General features: G+C 53.1%; 1 protein-coding gene across 1 annotated transcript in view; it reads left to right on the top strand.

Annotated features, from left to right (window-relative positions):
* Window positions 1-22,247, top strand: part of AMOT (angiomotin) — a 48,541-nt gene that overhangs the window by 2,336 nt on the left and 23,958 nt on the right. Inside the window, exons 2-3 of the mRNA XM_029067817.2 lie at window positions 19,493-19,599; window positions 21,233-22,142. Of these exons, the coding sequence (XP_028923650.1) occupies window positions 21,292-22,142 (851 nt within the window). The 5' untranslated portion in view covers window positions 19,493-19,599; window positions 21,233-21,291. The remainder of the gene's footprint in view (window positions 1-19,492; window positions 19,600-21,232; window positions 22,143-22,247) is intronic.

Genomic DNA, 22,247 nt, shown 5'->3' with positions numbered 1-22,247 from the left:
AGCACGGGCTTGGGAGTCGGGATTTGTGTTCTAATCCCGGCTCTGCCGCTTGTCTGCTATGTGACCTTGGGGAGTCACTTAACTTCTCTGTGCCTCAGTTACCTCATCTGTAAAATGGAGATTACAAGTGTGAGCCCCACGCGGGACAACCTGATTATCCCGTAACTCCCCCAGTGCTTAGAACAGTGCTTGGCACATAGGAAGCCTTTAACAAATACCGTAATTAGGATTGCTGTTATTATCTGAAAAATGGGACCTAAGTGGACTGTGTCTGAACTGATTCTCTAATATCTATTGAGCTCTTAGTAGAGTGCCTGGGACATAGTAAGCGCTTAACGAATATTAAAAAACTGGAATTTTTTTTTTCTCTCAAGCCCGGATTGTGGCGTTGGAAAAAGCAGAAGCTGCGGAAGGCGAGACTCCCCTGGAGACATCTGAGAATGAGAGCTCTGGGGCCTTTCTAGGGCGGTTTAAGGGCAGGATCTTCTCAGGAGGCCGGCGTAGGGACCAGTTGGCACCTTGAGGGTCCCGGCGGTCTGAGGCTTTTCTGCTTATGAGTTGGGCGGAATTACTTCAGAGCACCAACCCAAGCAGAGGGCTACTCCTCTCTTAAAGGGTGCCTTTGTAACGAAGCCCTCTCCTCTCCCATCCCCCTTTCGTCCTTTGATCCAGATTTTAAAGGCAATCTTCCCACCCCCCCTTTAGCAGCAAGGGCAGTTCTCACACTCCCTTGCCTCTCCCTCCCCTTCGGGTCTCATTCCCCGCCCCACGATGTCCCCTGAACTTCTTGGGGTGGGTAGAGGTGGAGAGCTGAGCGACGGAGAGGGGCAGGAAATGTCTTCCTGGGGGGAAATGCTTGCTGCGAGGTAGGCTCCTCCATGGCGACTGGGCATTGGAAAGAATGGCACTTAAACGGGCATACTTGGGGATGGTCCATGGAAAGGAAGCGTCTGTTCCGAATCCTTCATGGGAAGTGTGTGTGCGGGGGGGAGGCGGCGGTCCTTTTGGTGTGGGGAGAGGGATCTACGCTCTCCCCCCCGACCCCTTTGGCAGAGAACTAGACAGCGACGGGAGGAGCAGGGAGAGAATTCAGGGTGCCCGCTTCGCCGCCCAGCAAGAACTAATTGCGTCGGACTCTGCAGCGTGGATTTCCCTTAACTGACCGATTTCCTGCTTCCAGGAGTATTTTGTCTTCGGGGTTTACATACGTGTCTCGGTGTTATCTTCATTTTACTCAGTTCTGCTACCTCTTGTGGGATTGAAGTCCCTAGAACCCGAGTTGGAAGCGGCCTCGAGAGGTCATCTGGTTCAACCCCCTGCCATCGGGCAAGAGGCGGTCTGAACCATCCGCTCTGGCCTTTAGCTTTTTTTTTTGTTGTCGTGGAGGTTGTCGTCAGTTCTTGCATTTTCACTCTTTGCCCAGCCCGCTGTAGCGGAAAGGGCTTGGGGCTACGAGTCAGAAGTCCGGGCTTCTAGTCCCAGCTCGGCCACCGGCCCGCGTGAAGCCTTGGTCGAGTCCCTTAACCTCCCCGTGCTTCCGTTTCCCCTTTGGCGAAATGACGATACGAGTCTTGTTCTCCCTACCTTTAGAGCGGGAGTTCTGTGCGGGACAGAGACTCTGTCCAGTTTATCTCGTGCCTGCCCCAGTGCTTAGCAGAGTGCTTTGGCACAGAGAAACGCTCAATAATAAATACCGTGATTAGGGGCCCGGCCCCAATTAAAGGTCTGAGACCCTGCCCATTGGAGGTTGTCACCCAGACTGATCCACAGATTGATCTGCCTTTTATTCTACAGCACAGGGAATCTTCTATCAGTGGTTGTGTCTTCAGGGTCAGAGGCTGAGCTGTCTTTGGAGAAACTCAGTGCAGGCTGGGTGGCACTTCAGAGCCAACTCTTTGAGTACAGTGCAGTACTAGAGAGTTTAGTACAGTACTTAGAGACGCAGTGATTCAGAATCAGTCAGCTGGTCGTATTTATTGAGCACCTACAGGGTGCAGAGCACTGTACTGAGCACCAGAATGCAGCGTGGCCGAGTTGAAGAGCACGGCCGGGGGAGTTGGAATTCCATTTGTCTGCTGGACAGGTCATTTCACTTGTCTGGGCCGCAGTTACCTCATCTGCCAAATGGGGATTCAGATTGTGAACCTCAGATGGGCCAGGTATTGTATCCAACCTGATTATAGCATGTATCTACCCCAATGCTTAGAACAGGGTCTGGCACATAGTAAGTGCTTAACACATGCCATTTAAAAAAAAAAGGCAGAGGCTTGAGGCCAGCCTGGCTGTGGGGATATTTGGGGGAATTGAGTTTTTCGGTTCTACTGAAATGCGATTCTGAGTGGTTTTATTTATGGGGGTGGGGGGCGGTGTGTCTGTGCACGCTCGTATCACTGACAGTGAAATTAGTAATAAAAATAATTGTGGTATTTAAGCACCTACTACATACCAGGCACTGTACTAAGTGCTTGGGTGGATACAAGCAAATCGGGTTGGACAGAGTCCCCGTCCCACGTGAGGCTCGGTCTCAATCCCCATTTTACAGATGAGGTAACCGAGGCCCAGAGAAGTGAAGTGACTTGCCCCAGGTCACACAGCAGACAGAGTCCCCTATAGGTGTGTCCTAAAAGGGTGAGGTGGGGACCCAAAGTCCCAGCCAGACTGCACCCTCGAAGTCCATCCTTTGTTGCGCGGTGTGTACGGGAGAGGAGGGCACGGCCAAGCGAAGACCCAGGGTGCCCTGCGGCCCAGGTTGGGGTCTTCTCACCCTCGCCGTGTTCACGGGGGGCAGCTGGCGGGATTAGGGGGTAGCGTTCCCGGGCTTGGGGTCTCGATTCCTACCCTGGAATCCGGGAGGAGCTCGTGACCCACCGGCTCTGCCTGGCCCTATTGGACGAGCAGGCCCTCGGGCTCCACCTGCCCTCCTGAGGTTTCTGGGTCATCCCGGGTGTGGCTGCGAGGGTTGTGTGGCGTGTTGTGTAACGGCGGCCCCGGGCCCTGGGTCCGGCTCCGAATCTCGCCACCCCCTTGCTGGGTGCGGGCGTGGGGGGGCCTCTTTCAGGGAATCTGGGCATCGGACTCCGAGGGGTTGAAAGGGGAGGGAACGGAATGGGCAGCTTGTGGGCGGAAGTGGGCATCCCCAATTCAGTTTTCCCTCCGCTCTCCAGAAAGTGGGAGGGAGAGGGCAGTAATCCCGGTTTCTGAGCGGGGTTGCGTACCTCTAAGAGCCGGAGACTCTGGGCATCTAAGACTAGCTCCAGTTTGCACTGAATAGTCAACCAGTGGTATTTATTGAACATTTACTGGGTGCAGAGCATTGTGCTAAGTGGTGGGAAAGGCCAAAGCAATAGGGTTGGTAGACACCATCCCTTGCCCACAAGAAGTTTATGGTCTAATAATCATAATAACGATAAATGATGTTTATGTATCAAGCACTTTTCTAAGTGCTGGGGTAGATACAAGTTAATCAAGTTGGATAGAGTTCATGCCCCACATGGGCCTCCCAGTCTTAATCCCCATTTTACAGATGAGGTTACTGAGGCCCAGAGAAGTGAAGTGACTTGCCCAAGGTTACAAATCTGGTAAGTGACAGAGCTGGGATTAGAACCCAGGTCCTTCTGACTCCTAGGCCTGAGCTCTGTCCACTAGGTCAAGCTTCAGCTGCTGGAACCCCTTGTCCAGTTTCAGACAAGGTCCATGGTCACCCCACTTTGGCTAAGGCCCTGTGATCTTGTCCCAGATTGCCTCTGTATGTGTTAAATGCTAACTGTGTGCCAAGCACTGTGCTAAATGGGACAGGTACCTTAGAAGCAGACTCACGCAGCAGGCAAGCGGAGGAGCCGGGTTGAGGTGAGGTCCTGCAGGTGACCCCGCCGTGGCCAAAGCCCTGCGGAACGTGTCTTTAGGAAGGCAGTGGCTCAGTTTGTCCCCTAAATCCTCGGAGGTGGCGATTTGAAACTCAGAGATTGTGGTCCCTCAGAGGGACCTGCCCAGCCAGCCTGTCATGCGGCAGTCTGGGAGGAGAGAAACCTCGGTCACTAGACTTTAAGCTCCTCGAGGGCAGGGAGGGAGTTGTCTATCAACTCTCTTTTACTTTCCTTGGTACAATGTCCCGCACCCAGTGAGGGCTCTATACATTCCACCGACCGATTGGGTTGGGAGCTGCCCCAAATCACAGACCGGCCAAATTGGAGGGACACAGAGCATTTTGGGGGTGGGGAGTTTAGCCAAAGGGAAGGATGAGAGAGAAAATTCTTTTAAAATTGAAAAACAAGGTGAAATCACGAGCCCCGGCTGGACAAGGCTCCCAGCTGGACTGAATGACCACACGGAGGACAGGTTGAGCCCAGGCCTGAACTTCCCTTTTAGGGATCCAGGTGTGGAGTGCTGTGGGTAATTTGACATTCCCGTGGTGTGACTTGGGCATGAAGTAATAATGATAAAAGTGGTATGTGTTAAAAGCTTACTATGTGCCAAGCACTGTACTAAGCGCTGGGTTGGATACCAGCAAATCAAGTTGAACCCGGTCCCTGACCCACGTGGGACTCACAGTCTCAATCCCCATTTTACAGGTGAGGTAACTGAGGTGCAGAGAAGTAAAGTGACATGCCCAAGGCCACACAGCAGACGAATGGCGGATCTGGAATTAGAACCCATGACCTCCGGACTCTCAGACTTGTGCTTTATCCACTCTGCCGGGCAGCATGGGGCTTTCAGTCTCAGCAGGAGGGAGAACAGTCATCTATTAAATCCCCATTTTCCAGATAGGAAACCTGAGGCCCAGAGCAGGGAAGTGAGTTGCCCAAGGTCACACAGCAGACAAGTGGCCTAATGGATAGAGCACGGGCCTGGGATTCAGAAGGACCTGGGTTCTAAACCCGGTTCTGCTAATCGTCTGCTGTGTCACTTCACTTCTCTGGGCCTCAGTTTCCTCATCTGTAAAATGAGGACTAAGACCTCATGCAGGACGGGTGACTGGATCCAACCTGATTAGCTTGTAGCTACCCCAGCTCTTAATACAGTGCCTGGCACATAGTAAGCACTTAATAAATGCCATTAAAAAAAAAGTGGCAGAATGCAGGTCCTTTGACTCCCAGGCCTGGGCTTTTTCCATTGGGCCAAGCTGGGGCAGGAGGGCACCTTGGCATTTACCCCTTAGGGCTTCCTGAGGGTGGAAAATTTAGCCGCCTCTTGAAAATTTCACCAGCCTCCCTTCTCCCAGCCCAGTCACCCCAGTGGCTTAGCAGATAGAGCACGGGCCTGGGTGTCAGTAGGTCAGGGGTTCTAATCCCAACTCTACTTGTCTGCTGTGTGACCTTGGACAAGTCACTTCACTTCTCTGGGCCTCAGTGACCTCATCTGTAAAATGGGGATTAAAACCGAGGCCCATGTGGGCCAGGGGCTGTGTCCAACCTGATTTGCTTGTATCCACCCCAGCGCTTAGCACAGTGCCTGCCGCAGAGTAAAAGCTTAACAAATACCACAGTTATGGGGGGCAGGGACTGTTCAACCTAATTACCTTGTATGGATCCCAGCGCTTTGCATAGAGCTTGGCATATAGTAAGAGCTAAACATACGACGATTATTATTGTTTTTAGGACTCAAGTTTTTTTGTTGTTGTTTTGGTTTTCAGTGGGAGCCTCAGGGGCTTCAGGACACCAGGATCTAGCAGCCGAGAAGGAACAGTAGAGATTCTGTTTCCCCGAGCTTGGCTCAGCTCCCTGAGGGTCCGAGTCCGTTCTTTCCCTAGATTTTATCCCTCTCCCTGCCATAGCGTTTGAGTACAGATCTGTAAACTCTGTTCTTTCCCCCCGACACTTGGAATTTTAGTGCCTGGCTTCTCCCCTCTACCAGATCGGAAGCTTGTTCTTGGGCAAGAATCCTAAGGATGAACTCAGTTGTTCTCTTGCAAGCGTCTAGTACAGTGCCCTCCCTGAGTTTGCCCTTTATAAATGCTATTGATTGACTTCAATCAAGAGGCCTTGTTACTGAGCAGGCTGGAGGTGGACTTTCCCGGCTCTTTTCTGAACCCCATGCTGCCAGGTAGGGTGACCAAGAGGAGTTTGGGCATCAGTCTACCTGTCCGAGAAACAGGGCTGTGAGTCTTTGGCAGAAGTGTTGAGACTGGCTTCGCTCCTGGAAGAGAGCACTGGATGAAAGATGCTTTTTGGCTGGGAAGGTATGATTATTACAGGGTCCAGAGCAAGTGTTTATTTTTAATAAGCTTTGCTATTCACTCTCCCTGTGGCGATCTAGGGCCGTACTGACTGGGAGAGTAAAATTTAGGCTTCCCCGTTTCCACTGTCGGTTGTTCCGTTCCATGACTTCCACATCCTCCCTCCCCCCCATATATATTTTTTTAACCCCCATGATACTCTGATAAACCGAAATTCAGAAGAGTCTTCCCAGCGGCTCAGGAGGTGCTGCTCTGCTGCGGAAGAGTCGTTTCAAAAACGCTTATTAATTTGCATGTACCGAAGAAAGGGTGAGGACTTCTTCAAAGCCTTCAAACATTCCGCGAGAGATTAAAGAGAGGGGAGAGAGAAAGAGAAAGAGAGAGAGGCCTAAGCAAATGAAATCTTCCTTTTCCTCCCGAGGCTTGAGTCATTTTTGCTTTGTGACACACATTGATGATAGCCAGTGAGTGAATCTGGGCCATTAGAGTTTTCAACACATTGGATTCTATTAATGACGGAATATTTGGCCACGCCGGGACCTTCTCAGGTCTTCTTCAGGCACGTCAGAGCTTAAGTACCCAAAAAGCGGGATGAAAAGTGGAAAGAGTAAACGTTCCTCGGAGGCGGAAGAGCGGGAGGAGGAGGGAGGGGATTTCAGGATTTTCCGAGTTTTTCCAAAACACTGCTTCCCCACAGCCAGGGCACGGGTCCCACTCCCTTTTGTTTTTCCTCAGCCCCCCATTCCGATCCCAACCGCCAATCGGGACTAACTGTCCTGCCGTAAACATTTTTCTCGGCCTTCGCCGAGGAGACGAAGCCGACGCCTGCCTGCTTTGTCTTTTTCCAAGAGTGCGTTTTCCCCTGCACATGCTTCTCATTATCCGAGGGGCCCGTGGCTTCCATCGGGAAGGGGAGCAGAGAGACTGCGGAATTGAAAGGGAGGATGGCGGAGGATGCATGCCTGGCATAGTTGTGGCCGGAGGGATTGCTGACATCAGACAGTGTCCGTGGCAAGCAGCAATAAGGGGAATGGAGTCAGGAGGTGGGGGTGAGGAGAGGAAAAAGTGTGTGTCTGTGCGTGTTTGCGTCTTTAAATCGGAGAAAAGGAATTAAAAATCCAGGCAGGCTTGACATACATTTACGAAATTGCTCTAGAAACTTAAGAGCAGGTTGATAGGAATAGTTCAATTAAAATATTCTCATTAGCCTGTTAATTAGAGCATCATATCCTCATCTGGGTGACTTTTTTTTTTTCCAGGGTATGAATTTTCATCGCATTAATGGCATTTCTTCCGAGATATAAATCACAGACAGCAGGGGCTGGGGCGGGGAAATTACTGCAGGAGAACATCTTTTAAAGGAACGTCTCGACCTCTTTCTCACATTTCCATGTTCTCTTCCGGCCGGGTCGGTCCGTTGTGGATAGCCAAGTTCTCTTTCCGGCTTTTGGGGTGACCATCTCAGAGCTGTCTTTGAGAGGCCCCTTGAGAGTTAAAATGTGGGGATCCGTTCCCACAGAGTGACCACTTGTGTTGCCAAACCCGACTTTTGAGAAAAAATGGTGGCCTAATGGAAAAAACACGGGCCTGGGAGTCTAAGACCTGATTCTTGCTCTGCCACCTGGTTGTTGGGTGGCCTTGGGCAAGTCACCCAGCTTCTCTGCGCCTCAATTTCCTTGTGTGAACAATGGGGATCCAGTGCCTGCTCTCCCTCCTACTTAGACCGTGTTGGGTGAGGCCTGGGTCCAAACTAATTACCTCAAATCCGTCCCAGGGCTGAGTTTAGTGCTTGGCACAAAGTAATCTTTTAACAAGAAACTTCAGTTGTCATTATTATTTCAGGGGCGGAGTAGGGGGCCGAGTAGGGGTTAGTGTACGTAGGATTTGTGCCGTTAGCGGACAAATGTGGACTTCGTCAGCCCTTCTCCTCTTGTTTCCCTCCCTGCCGCCCCCGCCTGAACCAACCGGTCCCAGGAGGTTGGAAGTAATAATGATAATATTTATGGTATTTTTTAAGCACTGATTATATGCCAGGCACTGTACTAAGCATTGGGGTGGATACAAACAAATTAGGTTGGACACAGTCCTTGACCCACGTGGGGCTCACAGTCTCAATCCCCATTTTACAGATGAGGTCACAGAGGCCCAGAGAAGTCAAGTGACTTGCCTGAGGTCACGCAGCAGAGAAATGGTGGAACCGGCATTAGAACCCATGACCTTCCTTCGCCCAGGCCCGTGCTCTAGCCACTGCGCCCCACTGTAGAGAGGGAAGGGGTGCGAGCCCCCAACCCTAGTCCATCCCTACCTTTGCTGCCGGGTCGGAACTTCTCATATGGTGGGGAAAAGCTGTGGCAGGGGATGAAGGAACACCATAAGACGTCGCTCTCCTCCGGGGGATGAATTTTGAACCCCCCCACTCCCGCCCAGTGACTCGGTGGTCCGGACGGGTGATTGATTGACGGATGGGAGAGCTTGGCCTCTGGCTCGTGGGCAAGGGGAGAGTCCCCTGGCCTTGGAGCCCCCTGGCCTTTGGGAAGTCGTGTCTCTCTCTCCCCGGGAAGCCCCCTCTCTCTTGTTCCGTCGCGGGGTGAAAGGCTCAGGTTAGCCGGGGAAATCGGCCGGCGAAGGGAGCGGTTTCTGCGGGCATCCACATGGGGAGGCGAGATGACGGAGGATGGATGTCCCTTTGGCGGGCAGAAGGGCGAGGAGGCCCAGCACATTCGATTAAAGATAAGGAGACTTGTAGAACGGGCAGTCGGGATGGGATGTGGGCGTCTGGGGTCGGGGGAGTGGAAGATGGAGAGAAGCAGCATAGCCTAGCGGATAGAGCCCGGGCCCGGGAGTCAGAGGACCTGGGTTCTAATCCTGGCCCTGCCACTGGTCCGACGGATGGACTTGTGCCAATCGCTTCACTCCTCTGGGCCTCAGTGACCTCTTTTGTAAAATGGAGATTAAGACTGTGAGCCCCTGATAGGACAGAAACTGTGTCCAACCTGATTTGCTTGTATCCACCCCAGTGCTTAGTACAGTGCCTGGCACATAATAAGCTCTTAACAAATACCACAGTCATAGTAATAATAGTAATATTGGTATTTGTTAAGCGCTTACTATGTGCAGAGCACTGTTCACTGTCCCACGTGAGGCTCACAGTTAATCCCCATTTTGCAGATGAGGTAACTGAGGCACAGAGAAGTTAAGTGACTTGCCCACAGTCACACAGCTGACAAGTGGCAGAGCCGGAAGTCGAACCCATGACCTCTGACTCCGAAGCCCAGGCTCTTTCCACTGAGCCACGCGAGTTAACTGTCTGTGTAGAGGGCAGAATTTGGGTCTCGGCACTGGGAGAGGGGCAGAACAAGTAGAAGATAGGGTCCCAGTCTTCAATAAACTGATAGTCTGAAGGGAGAGGAAAGGCGAGCACACACTCACACAAACACACAAACACTCTCTCGTGCTCTCTCTCTTTGCCCTCAGGGTTTGTCGTTGAACGGTTGAGACAGTTCATACACACACTCACGCACATGGTCTCTCATCTCTCCCAGTGCTTAATACAGTGCTGCGCACAGAGTAAGTGCTTAGCATGCACCCCAGTTAATACTGGGCAGACTCAGATGTGAGGACTAGAAATAAAATACAAAAGTCTGAGGCAAAGGCCAGCGAAGACTCAGAATTTAAACTACAGAAAGGAACACGTGTTTCTAATTTACTCACTTCCTAGGGTGGAGTGACTGGAGGGTGGGGTGGGAGGTGTCAGCTAGTGTCAATCCAGGCAGACAACATGGAGGAGGAGAGTGGGTTTGTGGTGTTCGGGGGGCAGGGGGTCTACACCCCCCGGGAAGCAGCTTGGCTCAGTGGAAAGAGCATGGTCTTGGGAATCAGAGGTCATGGCTTCTAATCCCGGCTCTGCCACTTGTCAGCTGTGTGACTTCGGGCAAGTCACTTCACTTCTCTGTGCCTCAGTTACCTCATCTGTAAAATGGGGATTAAGACTGTGAGCCCCACGTGGGGCAACCTGATTGCCTTGTATCACCCCACAGCGCGTAGAACAGTGCTTTGCACATAGTAAGCGCTTAACAAATGCCATCATTATTATCGCACAGTGATTTGGAGGTGGGAGAGTCAGACGTCACGGGGCGGGTGCTGCTCAAGACTGTAAATTTATGGGCAGGGAATTATTGTCCTCTCCCGAGCACTTAGTAGAGGGCTCTGCACAAAGTAAGCGCTCAATAAATACGAGTGACTGACTCAAGGCAACCCTGTGAGACCCTCCGGGGTTGGTATTTTTCCTCCGGGCTTTGCCTCCTGTTTCGGCCCCTGCTTTCCTGGGAAAGGCAAGGAAGCAACATGTCTAGTTGTGCAATGGCGTCCCGACGGGTTCCAGGGGTTGGCAGTTGGCGGGGCGGGCCGGTGTCGGAGGGGAGGGGAGAGGGGCGGGGAGGGAGGTGCCTCCTTGCCTCCTCCCTTCTCCCTCTGGGCAGTGACTGGGCCTCTGTGGAATGAAGCTAAGGATCACTGGCCCCCGTCCACGCACCTGCCACACCTGCTTCAGCTGCACCTGAGCCCCACCGGGCTGACTCGAAGAACGGGGCACAGGAGAAAGGCGCCCCGGGGACCCCGGCGGCGGACCGGCCAGGAGCCCCCCGGGTGAGCCGCCTGGGCCAGCGGGCCCGCCGGCGCGAACCGGTGGCCCCCGCACCCAAAACTCCGCCTCGCGAGCTCCCCGGCGGGGCGGCCACCTGGGGCGAGAGCCCGTGGCCAGGGAGGGCTCGCGTTCCACGGGCCGTTTCGTAAGATCTGGGGCGCGTGGGGGGACAGAGTTGGCTTTCCGTAGGTGTGGTCCCGACTGAGATCCCGCCTGGCCTTGGCATCGCCGGGTCCCGCTCGGGGGGCCGGGGGAGACGGGCGGTGAGCCCGGGGCCGGGAGAGCCCGTTCTCCTCGGCCTGCGGACAGAGCTCACTTGTTTCCTTGAAAGCGGGCGGCCCCGGCCCCGCAGATGGCTGTCCTCGATGTGTCTTTGGTGAGTTAGGGGGGCCACCCGGAGCGGCCGAGCCTGGGAGTAGAGCCAGGGGACCGGCCCGACCGCTCTGGACGAGGCAGGGGGCCGCGGAGAGAATGGCCTCCTTGGCCACCTGTGGTGTCAGGGGAAGGGGCTACCCCAACCCTCCAAGCTGGGGGGGCCCAGCAAAGAAAAAACCCTTGGGGATTGGTGTTTCCGAAAGAATCGGCCCCTGGGGACGGGGCCCTAGTGGTGGCCGAAGCCGCCCCTCCATGTCTTCGACAGGAGAACCTTCCATAATCACGGTAGAGAAGCAGCCTGCCATAGTGGATAGAGCCCAGGCCTGAGCGTCAGAAGGTCATGGGTTCTAATGCCGACTCCTCCACGTGTCTGCTGTGGGACCTTGGGCAAGTCACTTGAGTTCTCTGGGCCTCAGTGACCTCATCTTTAAAATGGGGATTGAGACTGTGAGCACCGTGTGGGATAGGGACTGTATCCAACCCCATTTGCTTGCATCCACCCCTGCGCTTAATACAGTGCTTGGCACATAGTAAGCACTGAACAAGTACCCTATTTGTTCAGTGCTTACTATATGTCAAGCACTGTTCTGGGGTAGCTACAGTACAACCAGATCAGAAACAGTCCCTATGTTCCTCAGGGCTCCCAATATAAATGGAAGGGGGAACAGATGTTTGATTCCCATTTTTACAGATGAGAAAACTGAGGCGCAGAGAGGTTAAGCGACTGGCCCAGGGTCACGCAGCAGGCAAGTGGCAGAACCAGGATTAGAACCCAGGTCCCTCTCAGCTCCATTCAGCAGGTTTTTTCCACTGGTCCCTGTGACTGAGGCGGAGCAAGCTCTCATGGTTGTGCGATGGCCCGGCTCCTTAGGTAGGACAGGCCCAGCAGTGGCAAAGACCACTGTGGCTACGGAGCCAACTTCCTGCTGGGTTTTGGGGCTACGGGGCAGCCGTGGCCCCGTGCCATGGTCATTTCGGGCCCGGCACAAAAGCGAAAACCTTTGCTCATGCTTGGCAGCACTCCTGCCCGCCTGCTGGCTCGGTGCCCTTCATTTATTCATTCAGCCGCATTTATTGAGCGCTTACTGTGTGCAGAGCACTATACTAAGCATTTGGGAGAGTACAATATAACAATAAACAGACACATTCCCTGCTCCCGCGGCGACACGCAGATAGAGACGAGGGCAGGCGAGGCAGTGCCAGCCGTTGGTACTGGAATCACCTCCTGTGTTCAGGCCTCTCAGCCCGAAGGCTTCGGGATCGAGTTTCTCCCGCGGACCTGGCTGGGAAGTTCCATCTTCTTTGTCACAGAGTGGAAGGAGGCCGGTGTGGGGAGTCTTGGAACTTGGGAAATCTGTTAAACATTAGGAAGCTGTCATGACTTCCAGGAAACTCACTCTGGGGTGGTTTGGTCCTAGAGGAGTTTGTCGTAAAGGGGGGGTCTTCCGGCCAAGTTTTTTCTAAAAGACAAAGGATGCCGAGGTACCGGAGTCGCCCGAAGTGTGTGTTCCTCTCGGGAAGATCGTCTTCGCAGGGATGCCGAAGTTCAGACCTTGCCTCGATTGCTGCCAAGCGTGTGTACCTGTAAGCGTTGCTTAGTGGCAAGAGCCTGGGCTTGGGAGTCAGAGGTCGTGGGTTCTAATCCCGCTCCTCCGCTTGTCAGCTGGGTGACTTTGGGCCAGTCATTTCACTTCTCTGTGCCTCAGTGACCTCATCTGTAAAGTGGGGAGGAAGACTGTGAACCCCACGTGGAACAACCTGTTTACCTTGTATCTACCCCAGTGCTTGGCACATAGTAAACATTTAACAAATACCATCATTATTATTATTATTTTTAAGCTTGTTGTGGAAAGGGAATATGTCTGTTTATTGTTATTTTGTACTCTCCCAAGCACTGCGCTCTGCGCACAGTAAGCGCTTAGTTAAATACAACTGAATGAAAATGAATGAGTGTGTGTGTTTTTAGGTTTGTATAATCTTGTAATAATAATGATGGTATTTGTTAAGTGCTTACTATGTGTGAAGCACTGTTCTAAGCACTGGACACTGTTCTAAGCGCTGGATCAATAGTATTTATTGAGTCCTTTACTGTGTGCCCAGCACTGTACTAAGCTTTTGGAAGAGTACAATACGTGCCCTAGTGGCAAGAGCATGGGCTTGAGAGTCAGAGGACGTGGGTTCTAATCCCGGCTCTGCCATTGTCTCCTGGGTGACCTTGGGCAAGTCACTTAACTTCTCTGTGCCTCAGTTACCTCATCTGTAAAATGGAGATTAACTGTGAGCCTCATGTGGGACGACCTGATTACCCTGTATCTCCCCCAGCATTTAGAACAGTGCTCTGCACATAGTAAGTGCTTAACAAATACCAACATTATTATTATTATTATTATTATTAATTTCTCCGGGTCTCAGTCACCTCATCTGTAAAAAGGGAATTAAGACTATGAGCCCCATGTGGGACAACCTGATTACCTTGTATCTACCCCCTCGCTTAGATACACATAGGCACGTAGTAAGCGCTTAAAAAATACCATAATAATTATTATTATTACAATATAACAGTTGGTAGACACACCAGAGGAGATCAAAGAGTCAAGCCGAGTTAAAGGCCCTTTTCCATTTTGCTGGAGATAAAATCGTCTGGATCAAGCAGACCAAGCTTCATCAGATAATCAAGTTTCCTTGACTTCCCAATTTTCCTCCATCCCTCCTTGATAAAGCTGGTGGGAGGAAAAGCTCAGCCAGCCCTTCTTAATTTTATTTATTTCTGTGAATGTCTGTCTCCCCCTCTAGACTGTAAGATCACTGAGGAAAGGGAAAGTATCTATTATATTCTACTCTCCCAAACGCTTAGTACAGTGCTCTGCACACAGCACTGAATCAGTGCAGTTGACTTTTCCTCATCTCCCACTCCCTTCTGCGTCACCCTGACTTGCTCCCTTTGCTCTTCCCCCCTCTCCCAGCGCCACAACACTAATGTATATATCTGTAATTTTATTTATTTGTATTGATGTCAGTCCCCTCCGCTAGACTGAGCTCGTTCTGGGCAGTCATTGTCACTCTTTATTGTTATAGTGCACTTTCCCAAGTGCTTAGTACAGTACAGCCAAGTGCCACTTGTCGGCTGTGTGACTGTGGGCAAGTCACTTAACTTCTCTGTGCCTCAGTTCCCTCATCTGTAAAATGGGGATTAAGACTGTGAACCCCACGTGGGACAACCTGATTCCCCTATGTCTACCCCAGCGCTTAGAACAGTGCTCGGCACATAGTAAGCGCTTAACAAACACCAACATTATTATTATTATTACAGTGTTCTGCACACAGTAAGCGCTTAATAAACATGATTGACTCCCTGAGCTGTGGGCCAGCACTTTTTCCACGGGAGGGAGGACTCCATTTTTCAGCAGCCTCCTGATAGTCATGATACGGTTCTGCTGGTTGCGTTTTCCGCGCATTGCGTCTCTGCCGCCGTCGCGTGTGTCCGTTTTTCGGGCCCTTCCCGTCACCCCCACTGGACCGTAAGCTCTTTGCGGGCAGGGGCCATGGCTTTGCCGCACACCATCCCAAGGGTCAGAGATTGGCGTTCTGTGGGCACCCAGGGCAGGATGCTGACGGGTGGAGGTCTTCCATTCCGACTGGTTCATTGTGTCTTAGTTGTTGCATTGTATCCTCCCAAGCGCTTAGTACAGTGCTCTGCACTCAGTAAGCGCTCAGTCAGTACAATCGAATGAACTGGCTTGAGGTCCGTGTACCTGCCTGATCTGAGCCTGTTTCGTTTCATTTTAAAAAAAAGAGTGAGGTGCCTTGTCCTAGGCAGAGGACTGGGTTCTAGTCCTGGATCCACCTCGTGTCTGTTGTGTGGTCTTGGGCAAGTCATTTAAATTCTCTGTGCCTCAGTGACCTCGTCTGTGAAATGGGGGTTCATTCAATAGTATTTATTGAGCGCTGACTATGTGCAGAGCACTGTACTAAGCACTTGGAATGTACAAATTGATAAAAGATAGAGACAGTCCCTGCCTCTGACGGGTTTTCAGTCTAATCGGGGGAGACAGACAAGAACATTAAGACTGTGAGCCCCGTAGGGCCAGGGACTGCGTCCAACCTCATTAACTTGTATCTACCCCACCGCTTAGTATGGTGCCTGAAACATAATAAGCACTTAACAGATACCATAAAAAAGTCATTTGACTTATCTGTGCCTCATTTCCCTCATCTGTAAAATGGGGATTAAATCTCCCTCACTCTGATTTAGTCTGTGAGCCCCATGTGGGACAGGAACGGTGTCCAATCTGATTACCTTACCCAGTGCTTAGGACAGTGCTTGACACATAATGAACGCCTAAGAAGTACAATAATAATAATTATTATTAGATCAGTGGTACAAAGCATTTTAAACAGCACGACACCTTTCAATACATTGCCTATAAAGCAGTTGAGATTCTGCCCTGGCTATGTGTGCCTGTGTATGTGTACTTGGGAGGGGAGGAATCTTTCCTGGCCTTTTTAAAAATAATAGCATTTTCCTTCCAGAATGCTTCTTGTTAAGAAGCTGAACAGGAGTTCTTTGAGAGACTGCAGAACTCTCTTCTTCAGACTGATTTTTCCCTTTCTTTAAAAAGCCAAACCCCAAAGTACCTGGTGGGTGGGGCGGGCCTTTGCTGTGTTTGGTTTTGCGGAGGCTTGTGTGAAGAGGGTGATAAGAATCCAACTTCTGGAGAGGGAGACCCCCTCAGTATCTCCAGCCGGATGGGGAGAATGCTAGGAAAGAGAAATTAATGGTATTTATCGAGCGCTTAACCCCCTCTCAAGGTCGCACCTGGAGAGTTTCCAGTCCTCTACCAGTCTCCACTGTGGGAGGGAGAGTCAAGCAGTGGCCTAGCCATATCCATTTCTAGCTTGGGCAGTGGCTAGCGAGCGGAAGGCAATCCACTACAAGCCAAAACTCACTTTGCTGCGCAGCAGCGGCACGGGAGAGTTGAGGGCGGAGACTCGAGTTTACCGCGCGGAAGGAGGCGACGCTTAAACCATTTCCAGATTTTGATCAAGAAAACCCTCCGGATACTCTACCGGAACGATGGCAGGAGGAGGTGGAAGAGCATTCGGGAAGAGCTGTGTCCATGGAGTCGCTGTAGGTCGGAGATGACTCGACAGCATAAGACAAGACAATTGTGTGCTTGCTGTGGGGAGAGCACTGTGCTAAGCATTTGGGTGTGAAAGAGGGCAAGGGTCTTCTCCCAAAGCGGCGCCATCCTGGCAGTTGGCCAGGGACGTTCCCCCCCGCCCCCCAAATCTGGCCTGGTTTGGGGCGTTTGTGTTTGGGTGGGTGTCTCCGATCTGACAGCCCCTGTCTGAGAGTCGGCCTCCTTTCCCCCTCGGCGACAGCTTCCTTTACTCAGAGTAACAGGGACGCGTAGGATGTAGGCAGTGGAGTGGTGTTTGCTCTGGTTTCTCCGGGAACACGCCCTGCTCTGCTGAGAATGATAAATGCTCCCAGTGCTGGTATTCAGTAAGCGCTTACCTTGTGGCAAGCGCTGTGTTTTAGGAATGAGATAATCCGGTCGCACACAGTTCCCGGCCCTCCTGGGGCTCTCGGGCCGAAGGAGAGGGAGAACGGGTAGTAAGTCCCCATTGTACAGATGAGCAAACCGAGGCGCAAAGCAGTCAAAGGGTTTGCCCAAAGGCCGAACACACGGCAAGTGGCGGAGCCAGGGTTAGGATCCAATTGTTCCAACTCCCAGGCTGGGCTCTTTCCACCAAACATCTTGTATTTACTTTTATGTTTTTCTAATGGCATTTGTTAAGAGCTTACTACGTGCCAGGCCCTGTAGCGGGGTAGATACAAGGTAAATGGGGGGCTCACAGTTTTAATTGCCACTTTAATTCCACAGGTAAATGAGGCACAGAGAAAGTAAATGATTTACCCAAAGTCACACGGGAGTCAAGTGGCGGAGCAGGGATTAGAATCAATTAATCAATCAGTGGTATTTATTGAGCACTTTCCATGCACGGAGTTCTGTACTAAACGCTTGAGAGAGTACGATGGTTGGTAGACACTTTCCCTGCCTACAAGAGCTTACAAGCCCCTGCTCCAGTACGGCCTAGTGGGTAGAGCATGGACCTGGAAGTCAGAAGATCCTGGGTTCTAATCCCGGCTGCACCCACGTGTCTTTTGTGTGACATCAGGTAAGCCATGTCACTTCTCTGGGCCTCAGTTACCTCATCTGTAAAATAAGAACAAAGAGCGTGAGCCCCATGTGGGACAAGGACGGTGTCCAACCTGATCAGCTTGTATCTACTGCGGTGCTTAGAGCAGTGCTTGGCACATAGTAAGCGCTTAACAAGTATCATAATTGTAATCTCTAGACTGTAAGCTCATTGTGGGCAGGGAATGTGTCTGTCTGTTGTGGTAGCATACTCTCCCAAATGCTTAGTATAGTGCTCTGAACATACTAATTGCTCAATAAATAAGATTGAATGAGTGTGAGTGAATTATTATTATTATTAGACCACTGTCCCAAAAATTCATCCCTGTGCATTTCCTCGTTTGCCCCCCATCTCTTCCTCCATAGCGGAGGACAGAGGGTCCCTTCCTGCTAGATGTTCGGGTCCCAGCTGGAGTGAGGTTGGCGAAGGCTGGGGTCCCGCCACCCCCTCCCTCCATAACTCGTCCACATTTATCGTCGTTTTGGTGGTTGGGCGGCGGCCAAAGTTGAGACGTCGGGCCCGGTGGGAGTGGAGCGCGGAGGTCGGCCTGACCCAGCCTCAGCCGGCTCTGGGCAGTTCTCACCCCGGGACTCCCGTCTCCCCGGGCTCAGGAGGACCTGCGGGAGCTGTCTCCCTCTTCCCTTCACCCCCGCTGAGCGTCAGAGGCTCCAGATGGGGCGACCAAAGCAGTCCATCCCCTTGCCCCCTCCTACCTCACCTCGCTGTTCTCTGACTCCAACCCAGCCCACACACTTCGCTCTTCTAATGCCAACTTACTCGATCCCATCTATCTCGTCGCCGACCTCTTGCCCCCGTCCCGCCACTGGCCTGGAATGCCTTCCCTCCTCATATCCGACAGACCGTGACTCTCCCCTTCTTCAGAGCCTTATTGAAGGCACATCTCCTCCAAGAGGCCTTCCCTGACTACGCCCTCCTTTCCTCTTCTCCCATTCCCTTCTACCTCATCCTGACTTGCTTCCCTTTATTCATCCCTCCCTCAGCCCCACGTATCTCTGTCTATATCCATAATATGTTTACATCAACGTCTATCTCCCACTGTGAGCTGGTCGTGGGCAGGGAATGTACCTACCAACTCTGTTGTATTGGACTCTCCCAAGCGCGTAATGAGCACAGTAAGTGCTCAATAAATACAATGTATTGATTGACTTCGTGGGTCCAGCCCCCACTGAAGCTTCTGGACCCACGAGAGAGGGGCAGCCCTTGCCTGCTCCCCACTTCTGCACAGCCGTGAGCTCATTGTGGGAAGGGAATGTGTCTGTTGTTGTCGCTTAGTACAGTACTCTGCACCCAGTAAGCGCTCAGTAAGTATGAATGAACGAATGAATGAGCTGAGAGCTTCCAGGCTACCAGAGGGTGGCAAATGGCTCAGAGTCCCTCGTCCTGCCTTGTGGGTCCAGTGCCTGGCACCTCCTGGACGCTAATGGCTTGTACAGGCTGAACTCTTCTTCTCCGCCCACCCCCTGGGGTTGGGACTGGGGAGAGGGGAGTCTCCCAACCCTTCAGTGGAGGATTCTGCCCTGATCCAGCGTGGTCTAGTGAGTGGATAGAGCTCGGGCCCGGGAATCAGAAGGACCTGGGTTCTAATCCTGGCTCTGCCTCTTGCCTGCTGCGTGATTTTGAGCAAGTCTATTCACTTCTCTGGGCCTCAGTTACCTCATCCATAAAAATGGGGATTAAGCCCGTGAGCCCTATTTGGGACATGGACTGTATACAACCTGATTACTTTGGGCAAGTCACTTCAGCTCTCTGTGTCTCATTTACCTCATCTGTAAAATGGGGGTTAAGACTGTGAGCCCTATGTGGGACAGGGCTGATTAGCGTGTATCTGTCTCAGCGCTTAGTACAGTGACCGGAACCTAGTAAGCGCTTACCAAATACCACTTAAGAAAGGATCCAGCCCAGGCCCACTGAGACAGGTTCCTGGCAAATGGCAGGTGGACCGTGAGGACTCTTTCCTGCTCTGGGCGAGATGGAATTCCCAGCTGGTTCCCTCCAGGAATGAGGACTTGTGGGAGGGGTGAGAGGGTGAAGGAGCCGGGGAGGGCCACACTGTTTGAACGCCTTCCTTCTCCCCGCAGGTCGAGGCAGAGGTGACCGGAGAGTCATCGGCAGCGGCGGTGGTGGAGCATGAGCAGAGAGGCCCGCCTCTGCCCGAGGAGGCCGGTCTGAGGGGCAGCAGAAATCGGTATGGACCGGGGCGGGGGGCTCTCAGCATGTAGGCTGATGTTGGGGGGCTGGGGAAGGTGCCCCAGGGCAGCTAGTGGGGCTTCTGGGAGTCAAAAATTCCCCTAGGATTAACTTACCCTTTGGGATCCCAGCCCAGGATGCCTTGGGAAAGGGGAGAGGGAATTATGAAGTCACAGCTCATCGTGGGCAGGGAATGTCACTGTTTATTGTTGTACTGTACTCTCCCAAGCGCTTAGTACGAAGCAGCCTGGCTTAGGAAAAGAGCACAGGCTTGAGAGTCAGAGGCTGTGGGTTCTAATCCTAGCTCCGCCACTTGTCAGCCGTGTGACCTTGGGCAAGCCGCTTAACTTCTCTGTGCCTCAGTGACCTCATCTGTAAAATGAGGTTGAAGACCGTGAGCCCCCCGTGGGACAACCTGATTACCTTGTATCTACCCCAGTGCTTAGAACAGTGCTTGGGCATATAATAAGCACTTAACCAATGCCAACATTATTATTATGATTAGTAAGTGCTCAGTAAATATGATTGAAGGAATGAATGAGTGAATTAAGTGCTGAAGGGCTGAGGCGGGGAAGAATAAAGGGAGCAAAATCCAAGAGCAAGGGCAACGTAGAAGGGAGCGGGAGAAGAGAAGATGAGGGCTAAACCAGGGAAGGCCTCTTGGAGGAGATGTGCCTTCAGTAATGCTTCGAAAATGGTATTTAATGAGTGCTTATTGTGTTCAGAGCACTGTGCTAAACGCTTGGGAGATTGCAACACAATAGAATTAATAGATATGATCCTCACCCTGAAGGAGCTTACAGTAGTTGTCTCCCAGATCACCATGGGAAGCCGCATGGTGTAGTGCATAGAGCCCGGACCTGGAAGTCTAAAGGTCATTGGTTCTAATCCCGGCTCTGCCATTTGTCTGCTGTGTGACCTTGGACAAGTCATTTCACTTTTCTGGGCTTCAGTTACCTCATCTGTAAAATGGGGATCGAGACTGTAACCCCCCTGTGGGACAGGGACTGTGTCTGACGCGATTTCCTTGATTCCACTCCAGCGGTCAGTACAGTGCCTGGCACATAGTAAGTGCTTACCAAATACACTAATGTTATTATTATTATTGTTATTACTAATGGCAGCCTACCGGGACAGAGACAGGGAGGCAACCTGGTCCCTTTCCAATTCGTGGATTCCTGCTCTCCAGTAACCTGAGTGGACTGTTTTTAACTCAACCTTGCAGAGAAGGAGGGAGACTTGACCAGCTCGTGAGGTGCCTAGGGGACCCCTTCTCGGTCGATTCTCCGCCCGGTGGCTAGGCAGTGGGCTACTTGGTTGACCTCTCCCTCCTCATTGGCCTGGTGGGACCGAGAAGCCGCTTGCCCCCCCGGGAGAGTTAATAATAATAATAATGATAATTGTGGTATTGGTTGAGCGCTTACTATTTACCAGGCCCTGGGGTGAATACAACCATGTGGGACTCCCAGTCTCAATCCCCATTTTGCAGATGAGTCACTGAGGTCCAGAGAAGTGAAATGAGCTGCCCAAGGTGACCCAGCAGACCAGCTAGGGAGCTGGGATTAGAGTAGCCCGCCGTGGGCTTGGCTGCTCACCTGGGCACCCCCCCGTCTCCCTCCTCCCCTTCCCAGGCCAGGGGCCTCCCGGGCGCCCCCTCCCACCGCGCCCCCGCCAGGCCCCGTCGGCGGCGATGAGGAATTCCGACGAGCAAGCGGCCACCACGGTGTTACAGCGTCTACTGCAAGAGCAGCTGCGCTACGGCAACTCCAATGAGAACCGCGGCCTGTTGGCCCTGCACCAGCAAGCCACGGGGAATGTGGCCCCCTTCCCCGGTGGGGGCGGCGGCGGCGGCGGGCCGGGCGCCCAGGGGGAGGGCCTGAGCCCCCAGGAGCACCCGGCCCAGCCGGGCGGGGCCCACGCGGCCCGGCAGGAGCCCCAGGGCCAGGAGATCCAGGTGGACAGCAGCGTCATGGAGAAGCAGCTGCTGCCGAGGCTGGCGGCCGGCGAGGACCTCCCGACCTACGAGGAGGCCAAGGTCCAGTCGCAGTACTTCCGGGGCCAGCAGCACGCCAGCGTCGGGGCCGCCTTCTACGTCACGGGCGTGACCAACCAGAAGATGCGCACCGAGGGCCGGCCGGCCGTCCAGCGGGTCAACCCGGGCAAGGTCCACCAGGACGAGGGGCTCCGGGACCTCAAGCGGGGCCACGTCCGGTCCCTCAGCGAGCGGCTGATGCAGCTGTCGCTGGCCACCAGCGGCGTCAAGGCCCACGCGCCCGTCACCAGCGCCCCGCTCTCGCCGCCGCAGCCCGGCGACCTCTACCAGGCCCCCGGCGGCTCGGGCGACTTCTACAAGCCCCCGGGGCCAGCCGGCCTGAAGGGCGTGGAGCCCAGGGGGCCGCCGCCGGAGTACCCGTACAAGAGCGCGCCCGCCCAGGGCAAGGAGGTGGCCCACTTCTACGGCGACCATCGCCTGAGCCAGCCCGGGAGAGCCGAGGGGCCGGTCATGAGGTACCAGCACCCGCCCGAGTATGGGGCCATGAGGTAAGCTGCGTCCCTCCGCCCGATTCCTCCGTCTCCGGCCCCCTGCCGCTCTTCCCCCAGGGTTGGAGGGAAGAGGGGGATGGGGTGGTTTTGGGGGACGTTGGC

This window comes from Ornithorhynchus anatinus, chromosome 6 (assembly GCF_004115215.2).
Source record: "Ornithorhynchus anatinus isolate Pmale09 chromosome 6, mOrnAna1.pri.v4, whole genome shotgun sequence".
Taxonomy (NCBI): domain Eukaryota; kingdom Metazoa; phylum Chordata; class Mammalia; order Monotremata; family Ornithorhynchidae; genus Ornithorhynchus; species Ornithorhynchus anatinus.
This window is presented reverse-complemented; position numbering and strand designations above follow the sequence as displayed.